Source organism: Juglans regia, chromosome 13 (genome assembly GCF_001411555.2).
Source record: "Juglans regia cultivar Chandler chromosome 13, Walnut 2.0, whole genome shotgun sequence".
In the NCBI taxonomy this organism is placed as follows: domain Eukaryota; kingdom Viridiplantae; phylum Streptophyta; class Magnoliopsida; order Fagales; family Juglandaceae; genus Juglans; species Juglans regia.
This window is the reverse complement of record NC_049913.1, coordinates 19,347,709-19,359,926: the sequence shown is the minus strand read 5'-3', so window position 1 is coordinate 19,359,926 and position 12,218 is coordinate 19,347,709. Positions and strand designations below refer to the sequence as shown.

The 12,218-nt window shown below is 38.0% G+C and overlaps 1 protein-coding gene across 2 annotated transcripts; it reads left to right on the top strand.

Moving 5' to 3' along the window:
* The first annotated feature begins 3,074 nt into the window (after positions 1 to 3,074).
* Positions 3,075 to 12,067, top strand: LOC109006861. Of its 2 annotated transcripts, none has more exons than XM_018986281.2 (6): positions 3,075 to 3,279; positions 3,516 to 3,657; positions 4,566 to 5,177; positions 7,675 to 8,167; positions 8,933 to 9,014; positions 11,625 to 11,704. In XM_018986281.2, exons 1-6 carry the CDS (start codon positions 3,250 to 3,252, stop codon positions 11,640 to 11,642), a joined length of 1,377 nt encoding a protein of 458 aa, XP_018841826.1. In that variant the 5' UTR covers positions 3,075 to 3,249; the 3' UTR covers positions 11,643 to 11,704. The 2 variants fall into 2 exon arrangements, with proteins under 2 accessions (XP_018841826.1, XP_018841818.1); XM_018986273.2 differs by having other exon boundaries at positions 3,104 to 3,279; positions 11,639 to 12,067.
* Positions 12,068 to 12,218: the final 151 nt, after the last annotated feature.

Here is a 12,218-nt window from a genome sequence, read left to right as displayed (position 1 = left end):
GACATCGGCGCCTCATGAGGCCGAGGCCGAGACGCCCCCTCGGCATCATGGCGAGACTGTTTTCCTTCCTTCTCTAGTGAGGCCGCGGTGAGCCTTTTCTTGTCATGGGAAGCCTCGAGCTCCTTCGGCAGGCGACTACCGCTCACACGAGAACGATCGGGCATTACCAATAACCTGTTAATGTGGGCCCTCATCAACAAGGCCTTCATCCAAACAGACTCCTAGTTGTGCTCAACCCAGGAGTAAACTCTCTAAACACGGGCTTGCTCTCGATTAGAGAGAGTAACAATTATTGCTTTATCGTCAGGGACTTTTCCCCAAATGGAGTAAACTGGGAACTCAACTTTATCGGCCTCCCTACTAAGGAACTCCCATCCTTGGCCAAGAACAAGGAATTTTCTGCCGTTGTTTGGCATTCGAATGGTTACCCTCGAATCAAGCGAGGAGATATCAAGGGCAGGAGCGAAAGTTACAAATGTTGCCTTCCAACGCCTTGACCACATGGGTAATGAGGAACTCATGGGTGGTCAAGTCAGGATACCCGTCTCTAGAGAGTTCCAAAAACATTATCCACGCAAAGCAGCAACATTATGGATTCTCCAGGCGTTAGAGTGAAGTTAAGCCGGTGCCAGCTTCAAGTAGTCAAGAACGTCGCGCACTGATCGATAGAAAGGAAGCTGTAACCCATGAGAAAGGGAACATGTCGTGAGGGCCACCTTCTTAGCAAGGACCTTAGTGTCGACAACCCCTTGGGGAGGAACCTCAAGAATCACTAAATCAGAGATTCCATATGAATCTGTTAACTTCCTAAGATCGACCTTGGTAAGAACAGACGACCAATCATAACTGTGAGGGAGGGGCCCATCCTAGAAGGGCCCAGGCCTGTAGAGGCCAAGCCCAGGAACTCAAGGTCCAAGGGCAAAACCCTTTCGTAAGTTAAGGGTCCGGGTTGGAGAATCATGTGCGGAGCCTGTGGTTGTAAACCTATCCGGAAAGGCCTTTTAGCGCCAAGTTCGGATGTGCCAATGAGATCTTCTTGGGGCTCAACAGCCTACCGAGACCTACCGAAGGAAGTCGGGCAAGACGCCCAGTTGCAGACGGCTGAATGAGCTCGGTCAGAAACCCGTCAAACTCAAGGGATGCCTCACTCAAATGCATGTGTCAGGAAACCTGACATCAACGACCCGAGCGCACCCCACGTATGAAGGACGGCTCGCCCACGAGCTGACACCCAACTCTGGCAGGAAGCAGTAGGACATGCCTAGCTCGGTAGACACCTGCCACTCCATGACCTCTCAACAATAGGACAGGCCTAGCACAGCTGACATGCCACGATCTCCTCCAGTCGCCAGAGTCGCGATCTGACACACTGTGGTAGCAGGAAATGAGTGGTAGCAGGTCTGACACCTGACATGCCACAACCTCCATTGGTAGCAGGACCCATATCAGGTATAAATAACGGGCATCCCTTCTATAGGAGCTCTCTCTTAACTTTTGATTGTCCTAGCTATTCATCAGAGTATTTCCTAGAGAATCGTTCACTAACTTTGGCATCGGAGTGACCCTGGACATCACCGGAGCCCTTTCTCCTTGTTTTCAGGTAGCGTGAGCTTGGTTATTGCAAAAGTGCTCAAGTTGCGAAACACGACATCAACAATAACATTCGTAATAGGGTACATCGTGGGAAGAGGAGGACGACAAAGACCCCATCGGAGGGAGGAGATCCATGAGAAGAAAGGCGAGAAGCATTCTGACAAGCCATTGAGATAAATAAAGGATTCTAGAGAAAAGAAGTTGGATTTCAATGAAAAGTACGAACAGTGAAGAAGATGAGTAAGTAGGAGTGAAAAAGGTAACAGGAAATAGGAGAGGGCTACTTAAAACAAGAAACTTGACGGTTGAAATACCCCAGGGAGAATGCAACGGTCTGACAGCATAATCACTGTGTGCAGATGCCATGATCTGGTGATGTGACTAGGTGCAGATGTAGAGTTGTTACAACCCCCCTCAGCATGAAAGCACGAGCAACCAACCAAAATTATTGACGTGACGAGCAAGAACCTTTCATAATCTTTAAATTTCCGCCATGCTAGCATAGCAGAAATTTGCAGGATAACTGAAGAGACTCTTTATCTCCTCTAGATGGGCCCAACGGTACCAAGTAAGAGGCCCATATAATGGGCCCAATGAGCTAGAAAACTAAAGGTGTACCATACACTTGCTATCATGAGTTCATACTGCCCAATGAGATTAATATGATAATTGTCACCGATCAAAAATATTTACCCCTAAGGAAATAGTGAGATGTTCGAGTTGTTTATCCTCGATATGTTAATCCATTCATTCTAAAATCATATCCTGGGAATTTGACGATCAAGATATCGAGATTTGGGGAAGGGTTGAACTATCCTTATCAGTAATAATTCATCTCTCTATAAAGGATCAACGTTAGCAACCCAATGTAACAGACAAATCTCTCATTGTAAGACAATACATGCATATTTCTAACTTAAAGATCGGGGGTGCCCCAGCCACACCAGACTACCATCTTGCTTTGTTGCAGGTTAGCAATTGGACTCAATTAGCAGTGAAACGCGTCCAAAACAGTATCATTGTTCTCTGGAAATATTAGTCAAGTATATATTTATAATATTTATTATTTTCCATGTGAATATTTGAGATAATGTTAAATACTTAATAAATAAATTATAATTTTACTTTTTGTGTTTATATTTCTTCTTTTTAGCAACTCTCCTTTTATATCTGTCATTTTTAATTAGGTTATTTGACATCATATCTTTTTAATTAATTTTATTTTAAATAATAATTTATCTAAAAGACAACACATTAATTTAAAATAATAAATTCCAAAATAAAAGAATGTAAATTCCAAAAGTAAGTCCAGATCTGCCAAAGGACTAGTTGTGAACTGCCACCGCCGGTGCAATTGTAGCTTGAAAAAAGAAAAAAAAAGTGTCGAGAAAAAAGGAAAAGAGGAAAACAATTTTTTTTTCTAGTTTGTTTTTAATGGACGAGGAAAGCAAAAGTAAAATGCGACTGCAAGTCAGAACTATAGAAAGAAAGCGATTTGACCGCTCAGTTCGCTGTTCACAACTTCACGTACACTCAAAGACTCTCTCTCTCTCTCTCTGGACTGTTAGTGGCATGGGACCGCTTCCCAGCATCAACAAAACTAAACAAGAAAACGCAGCTTTACAATGAGTTTAGCTTTCTGAGCAGGGCACAACCATGGAGTACGAAAGGATCCAACAGCCTCAGGTTCTTCTTTTCTTTGTTTTTCTTTTTTTCTTTTTTTTTTAAAATGTACTCCATTTCCATGGAATCTGGCTGGGAGTGTACTATTTACATCTTATTTGCAGATGATCTTTATGTTTTCCCGTTTACCAATGTATTTATCATCCCGGAAATAGCATCTGATCTGCTGGGATTTTGTTAATTAATTGATAAAAAATGCATATTTTTTATATGTAAATGTGGATTCTGGGGGTGGCCAGGGTGGGGGATTGTCGCCTGGGAAGTTGAGGACCATGCTACTTGGAGCGAAAAGGAAATCAATCCAAGAGGAAGGGCTTCGCTCTAATTTCACCTCCAGATCTCATTCGTCTTCTTCTTCTTCTCCTCAGATTCATGACGCTGGTATTTACTTTTCTACGCGTTTACCTTGTTTGTCTGATTATTAAAATTGAGTTATTTCTTTTCTACTCCACCGGAAATACTTTCTTAAAATTTTGAATTTTTTGAACGTAGTAGGAGTCACATTTTTTATTACTCCACTCTGTTCTTTTATTGCACTACTATTTCACTTACTAAAAAAAGAAAACATATTTCTAGTGTACTTTATGCGTCGATTTATATTTTTGTTGGAAATTCCATATGACTTGACTACTAAGGCCTCGTATATATTGAATAAAATATTATTAAAATTTAAAATATTAAAATATTATACACAAAGAGATTACATAAAAATAAATCCACAAATTAACATGGTTTAATATGATATGTTAGATCTACTTTATAATAAAATTAACTTTACAATCTAACGTATTATATCAAATTATGTCAGTTTACGGATTTACTTTTATAAGATTTTTTGTGGCTAATATTTCATTTTTTTAATATTATTTTTGTGTTTAAATTTTAAAAAATTGAATTATTGTTTGTCTTTTATTTGGGAGTTTAGAAAATTGTAATGATTAAATGAAATGAGATAGTTTGTGAAAACAAATCATGCCTAAGAGTCAAAGTTATCATTTCTTCCTTTTCATTTTCTGGGACGTCTCGAGAGCCTAAGGAGGAATAGGTACTGTTTGGTTTGCGGACATCTTGTTTGCGCCTGCTATTATATGCCGTTATATACGTATTTTTCCAGGGAAATATTTCCAATGTAAACCATTGCGCCACGTTTGGTCTAAATTTTGTGCACGAGTTTTGAGTTTCTATGTTTGGATGCTTTATTTATATGACAGAACAGGAAACATTACCAAGTAAAAGAGCAAAGAGATGATTTTGAAATCCATTAATTGCTTGTGGGAAACTTTTTTCAGGTGATAGCGGTTCTGATAATTGCAAAGTTGTAGATGTTGTGACTGTTCTTCCTGAGTGCTCCACTTCAACTGCAGTCTACTCATTAGGCTCGGACATAGTAACTGACCGCAGATTGAACACATTAATCAATTCAAGGCATAAAACTCAAGAAGATTCTACATTGGATTGTGATGGTGGGCACGACGGCATGACTGTGTCCTCAGCCCTCTTTGAGTTTCAGAAGGCTGAGCGGGCCCACCAGAGAGTGCCTCTTGGGCCATTCTCAAAACCTGCACCATCCAAATGGGATGATGCCCAAAAGTGGATTGCAAGCCCTACTTCAAACCGGCCAAAGATGGGGCAGGCTCAAGTGCATGGTGGGCAAGGAGTTGGATCACGAAAGGCGGCTAATGTTGGTTATCAGCTGTCTGCTAAGGTTGTTGTTGAAGTTCCAGAACAAAGAGTTGCTTCTTTCGAAGAACCAGATACGAAGCGGATTGATACAAATCAAGCTAAGATGGAATGTGCGGGGATGAAGTTTGTCAGTTGGGAAGTAGACGACCCCTATCCAATTGCAGATTCATATGGCAAGCCTGTCCTCATGATTGAGAACTCTGTTGGAGAGTCAGTGAGTAAGGATTACATTTAGTGTAAAGATTGGTTCATATTCTCACTTATCTTTTGTGGAAAGTTCATTCTTTGCAGGACAATTCCAACAATGTAATCACATTGGATTAATATTTAGTCTGTTCTGAGGTCAAGAACGGTATCTATTGTGTTTTCTAGGATTGATCACCTAATGTTGTGGCACTTGTGTTCATGTAGTACATTGTAACTATGCTATGCTATTATTTTTTTATGTTTTCTTAAACATTAAGAGTCATTACATTACATTTGCTTAAAAGAAAATGACCTGAAATCTGTGTTGTCTTTGTCAGAAAAGAGAGTGACAACTTTATCATTTTCTTTGTGTCACTTGTAAAAAAGATGATTTTCTTTTTGGCATTCCCAATCTCTTTTGACTTGGTTATGTTACTAATTAAATCCTGCAAATCCCTACCTTTCTAGTTATTTTACTTGAGAGTTTAAGCTGTTGAAGTACCCTGCATCACTACCAGCTGAGTGAGATTCTGGCTGTACAGAACTGCTCTCCAACCAGTTTTTTTTATTCTTTTTTTGTTTTGAGACTGGCAACATTGTGTTGCATTGTAGATCGAATTGTCTGCTTTTGTCTTCTCTCTGCTACTTGTTTGGAAACTTTTGTCTTTTTTTTTTTTTTTTTTTTGTTGTTTCTAGTTTCCTATTTTTCTGTGAGAAATCTAATGGAATGAACTGGCAAGAGAGTAGCACTGAAGGCTATGGTTCTTTTTCTTGTACTTTTAAGATTTTTTTAATAAAAGGATTGAAAATAATTCTCTTTCACATTGAGCTTACCCTTCTAACATATTGCATAAAGGGTTGGAGAGATCTTTGTTGTAGAGGAGCACATGATTTGAATTTTTTCCAATCTCATATGTACATGCTTGTGTGTGTGTGTGTGTGTGTTTTAGACGATGCATGTAAACTTCAAAGTTTTTGAAAAGAAAAGAAAATTTTAGGTAGATTTAGTATGGATGTGATAGTTGATTTTTGTTCATTAAAAGAATGTCAAGTTCAATTAGCTTAATTGATGTCGTTTTCTCTCATTGATTGTGCATTGTTTGGACACTTAGATATTCTTAAAACTTCTCATAATTTCCTTCCCAAACATCACTCAAACACAGAACAGTTTTCAATTTCAAATCTTCAACTTTTTCATCTAATTATCACCTAATCATTATCCAAACACAAAACCCAACACAGCTTTCCCAAACTTCCAAATAAAACACAAAAAACAATACAAAATTTTCAAATTTCAAAACAAAAATAATATTAAAAATTTATATTCAAACAAATTTTTAACTTAATATTCTTATTCAACTTTTTCTCTCTCATTTTCCAAAATCCATTAAAACATCTTACTCAAACCGTTTCACTACTATTCACATTGCAAAGAATTATGAGATATTCGAAGTGTTCAAATGAGCCATAAAATCTTGGCTTCGTCCCTGGTTATGGTGGAGAGCATGGACCCCATTTTGGTGGAATTTTTAAAATTTAATGTGATCTTACATTACTCGTGGACTTTTTAATATTTTCATAAGAGTAATATTATACACCACATTTTCATCCTATTTTGATCATACTAAGTAGTATGTGGCACATTTATCACCATTAGATGATAAAGAAGCATGCAATAAATTATCATTTAATGGTGATAAATGTGTCACATCTTACTTAGTGGGATGAAAGTGAGATGGCAGTATGGTGTATAAAAGTTTCCTTTTCATAATCATCCGCCAAATTTAGTTACAGGTTCTCTTATTCAAGTGTGACATAAGGTTGTAAAAAGTGGCTGCACTGGCGATGAAAAATTCTAACAATGTACTCTTTCTGGAGGAAAATGAATTACAGTTTGCTGAATTTTTTTTTTTTTATTAGGACAGTTTGCTGAAATATGATAAGAAGATGAACTGATAAATGAGATTTTCATTTTATTGCATTTCCAAAATATGAAGAAAACAAGGAAATGTTGTCCCATTATTAAGAAACTTATAGTAAAGTGTCGCAATTCCTTTCAGAGAAAGTATTGTAACAACAAGATTCCAGATTTAAGTAGAGTGGATTATTGTCTCTGAAGATAAAGTAACTTCCATGCATAATATATTTAGAAAAAGCTATGCCTATTTACTTGCTTTAATAAAACTTCTTATTACTTATATAAAAAAAATGGAAAATGATAGTATGACTACCAAATATGCCCACTCATATTTTTATTTTTTTATTTATTTTTATTTTTTCTTAATGGTTAACAAAGTGAATATTAGTGAATTTATATATACTTTTTATTTTTTTCTTAATGGTTAATGATGTTTAAAAAATGCTAAAAGAAAAATGAAAAAACTCATTTGTATTAGTGTGCATATTTGGTGGGTACATTTGGTAGTCACCCTAGCATTGTCCTAAAAAAATATATATTTAGAAAAAGCACTAAAAATAATTGCTTGGATAGTATTGGTTAATTGCTTTATGTTTTTGTTTCTTTGGCAGTTAATCTCAGCCAACATGATTCATCTGTAGCCATCCAGAGTGCAACTACATTTATACCGCCTCCCTCAACAGCTCGGTCTGTATCAATGAGAGATATGGGCACTGAAATGACTCCTATTGCTAGCCAAGAACCTTCCAGGACTGGAACTCCTGTGAGGGCAACAACACCAATGCGCAGCCCAATTTCTTCTAGGCCAACTACTCCAGGCAGAGCTGCCTCTGCTTCATCACCATCTGATCCACATAATGATCATCTGGAACTTAACAAGAATGAGTTATCTGAAAAGGAGCTACAGATGAAAACTAGGAGAGAGATTATGGTTCTTGGGACACAGCTGGGGAAAATGAATATTGCTGCTTGGGCTAGCAAAGAGGAGGATAAGGATGCGTCCACTTCACTGAAAGCTTTAGCTTCAGAGAAGGCAGCTAAGAGTGTCACTGAGACACGTGCAGCAGCTTGGGAGGAGGCGGAGAAAGCCAAATATTTGGCCAGGTGAAATCACAAAGCCATAGATTTTCCCCTTTTTTTAGTGTTAACGTTATGGAATCTCCATATGGATGGCTAATGTATTGTCCCGCACCTTCACCCTCTATATTTCAAATGTCAACGAGTGACTAGTTATGGCATGTCATTTGTCAGAAAAAACTTTTTTTAATCAAATAATATAACATCTGGTCCGACAAATTCCAGAATGGAGGATAAGTGTGGTAGATATGAATGTTACAATAATTTTTTTTTTTTTATTGGCAAACAAAATTTTATTGATCATAAGAATGGGCAAAAGCTCAGGCATACGGGACATATACAAGAGCGTCGCCTGAGCGTGCTAGTTCAGTTACAATAATTGTTGAGCTTATTGTCTGTACATAGTCACCTTATTGAGCAGAATATTGTAGGGATCATTTTGAAAACTTAGGGACAGCGGACCAAATGTGTATTACTTTTGAAGCTCACATATTGCGCATCGTCTTTTGCTTGGTAAGTATGGAGACATTACCACATCTGTTAAGGGAGGAAATAAGAGATGAGACTATGCCTAAAATTCTTCTACTATAATCTACCAGGTTGGTGGAACAGGATACTTATTAGCAGGAGCATCTGAACCATATAAAGAAATACCTGCATTATTTATGCTTGAGTTGTACTTTGTCCCGGACACCCTGGGCAAATCTAAAAGACATTTATGCTTGAGTTGTTATTTATAATTACTTCACTGTATGTGGTATGAAATGGCACGTCTTGACTTAAATTGTCCAGGTTCAAACGTGAAGAGATGAAAATTCAGGCATGGGAGAATCATCAAAAAGCCAAAACAGAAGCTGAGATGAGGAAAGTTGAGGTACTCTATACTTTTCTTGCCAATTCCTTTATTGTTGTAGCTATTATCATCTCATTTATTTTTACATGTAGCCTTTCTCTTGTCGAAAATATATATTTTAGACAATCAGCCATGTAATTAAGCTTTTCTGCTTCACTATGACCTCTTGCTTGGCCTTTTCAATAAGATATCTCATTTCATGCCAAGAACAAGGCAGAATCTTGTACTTCAGCACCTAATGTCTAGGGACCTGAGGATCTGGTGGTTGCGATAGCAAAGCAGATATTACATCTTAATATTTCCTCCCATTTGGTTTTGATGTTCTCTGTAAACATAAAGATTGAATCTAGTCTGATTATATAGATATAAGAAACCCCTAACGGTTGGCTCAAGTGGTAAAGGCCTTGGGCTTGGGGGTATGCTCCCCCTAGGTCTAAGATTCAAATCCCCTTGGGTGCAAACAATCTCTAGGGGCCATCGGACTGGGGGATTTTTCCCTTGAATTACCTGATGTGCACTTGCATGGAACTCCTTGTTGAGGGCCTGTGCACCCCCGGGATTAGTCGGGATGTTGTTCCGGACACCCGGTGCCAATAAAAAAAAAATTATATAGATATAAGAAAGAATATTGTCTGATATGCTGAATCATCTCCGAAGGAAGGTGATGAGATGACATTTCTTGTAAAAGAAACTCAAGTGTAACTGGGATGTTGCGGTAGAAGCCTGTCTATGAGTATAGAGGTTTTGATGCGCAAGTATCGTGTTTCTGGACGTTATTACAGTAAAGAAGGGAATGATGGGATTGATCGGTTGTACAATATACTGTGAAGCTGCTGTAAAAGCATGCCCGCCTCAAATTCATTATGAAAGTTTTTCATATATCCAGAGCTGATTCTTAAATCTAAGGCAAAATCGGTGGTTTCTTAAAGACCAAGGAAACCTATAAAGTTAGGGATAAGTTTGAGGTGACGTGTTGTCCACAGTTGGATTTGGTTAATATTCTTCTTTTGCATATTTGAGTGAGATGCTGTTGTACCTAATTATACAACCAACCCCAACAAGTAAAAACAGCCCTTATATTCTTTTGAACTGAAAAACATTACTTTGCATAATGGGATAACCCATCTTCTTTCTACATTGATCCTTCATCCTAACATCCAAGACCCTAGAGATTGTTTCTGCCTTGAAAAATCTGCAAAAGATTTCTCAAAACCAAACATTTAGCTGCAATCAAATATGAGCCTTTTCTAGTTCCTTTTGGATGGTAGACCCTACATCAACTTGTCCATCATTTCCATAATCTTTCTAAACCGAACTTGAGCAAGATGTAAACACCTTCTGTTATTTCTAAATGTTTTATTAAAAATAACATGGATATAACCCCTAGGGGTTGGCTCAAGTGGTAAAGGCCTTGGTCTTGGTAGTATGCTCCCTCCAAGTCTAAGGTTTGAATCCTCTTGGGTGCAAACAATTTCTAGAGGCCATCAGACTAGAGGAACTTCCCTTTGAATTACCGGAGGTGCACTTGTGTATTACAAATATTTTTATGACAATGATGATCATTCGATGGTTTAAGATGATGATAATTATATACTCTAGGATTCTTTGTATTTCTTATTTTAGTATAGAAGTCAATATCTACAATTGTTGTCTTTTTTGGTCATTGCCTTCTGGGTATATTATGATTCAACTATGTAATTTTTTTGATTATGAGTTACTCGGGGGTTTTGGGGAAGACCCATGAGGGTTGGCAATGATTAAAGGCTTGTTGGTCACTAATGAAGCTCTGGATGTGGGCGAGCTGTAGGAGGTTGTTGGTCACTAATGAAGCCTTGGATGTGGGTGAGCAGTAGGAGGCTGTGGTAATTGACACTTAAATAAAAGTTAGTGGCTGACGTGGATTTGTCTCAGGGCTCAGAATGGAAATTTGTGATTAGGAAAGGGAAAGAATTCAAATAGGAGTGGGGGGATGGTTCGGGCAGTGGTGTAGATTGTGTTTTCAGGTTGGGAGATGGATCCACGAGGAATCTATTAATTGCAAACCATTTACTTATCAAAAAATTGCAAACCATTGAAAATATGCTTGCTGCTCAAGCATGGGAAGCCAAGTGCTACTGGAAATGTGGTCTCAGTGGTGGATCCTAAATTCTTGTGCTCTTTCCTCTGAATGATAGCATGACGTGTTCTGGTATGAAGTCTTCCAGTAGGAAAAAAAAAATGAAAGAAATTCAACATTTTGTGCAGTTATTATGAGAGGGCTTTGATGAGCACTATATGACTCTTCTCATTGCAATCAAAGTGGGGGCATTATCATCATGGGTCAGCCTCCATACATCAGGCCCAATAGAGAATAGAGAACTAAAATGATTTTCTGTCTATCAATTATGATTCAAGAGGAGTGATCTCTAGTTGTGGCAGAGCCAATAAAGGGTTAGTTTGATTCTCACGAAGCTTAAATTACCATTTTGGAATGTTAACTATACCTATTGCAGATTGCTTGTTAAATGAGTATTCACTTTCTTCTGAAATCTCAATTGTCAAGAACTTGTTAAGTTCAAGTATTATAGTAAACTCTAACTTCACACAGATGATATCACAAAAATCCATCAGTTTACACTGTATTTTTGACAGTGTGTGGTTTTCAGGTAGAGGTTGAAAGAATGAGGGGGCAAGCACATGATAAGCTTATGAATAAATTAGCAGCTGCAAGGCACAAGGCTGAAGAAAAGCGAGCAGCAGCCGAAACCAAGAGAAACCGGCAAGCTTCAAAAACTGAGCAACAAACAGAGTATATACGCCGAACTGGTCGCATCCCTTACTCGTTTTCATGTTGTGGTTGGTGCTCCTAAAATTTGAAATACTTTAAGCTATGGAGGTCTTCTGTTGCTTGCCTATGTATTTGGTTGCCTATGTATTTGGTGCAATTTTTTAATTTGTTCATGTCTCTTGTTTTGTGTAAAAAAGCCTGTGCTTCCTATACAACAGCTTTTTTTTAATATCATGCAATCCTGGTGTAAAAACGACGTGGTTTTGCTAAGCTTGTGAAGAAATTTATGCAAGGACTTTTCCATCAAGTATAATGTTGAACATTCTGTAGGAAAATTGAACCTAGATAAGTGCTCCTTATGACCATGGCTAAGGTTCAAACTTGTTTAATTGGTTGAGGGGACAGGAATTGGAATTTTGGGGAAAAAGTGTTGGGAAAAATAGATTCGAATACGTGCT

Bases quoted from the DNA above. Each gene is read 5' to 3' on its own strand.
- LOC109006861 (XM_018986273.2), top strand. From the start codon at position 3,250: ATGGAGTACGAAAGGATCCAACAGCCTCAG. The intron at 5,178-7,674 runs GTAAGGATTACA...TTTCTTTGGCAG, and splicing joins CTCTGTTGGAGAGTCAGTGA to TTAATCTCAGCCAACATGAT. The intron at 9,015-11,638 runs GTACTCTATACT...TGTGGTTTTCAG, and splicing joins CTGAGATGAGGAAAGTTGAG to GTAGAGGTTGAAAGAATGAG.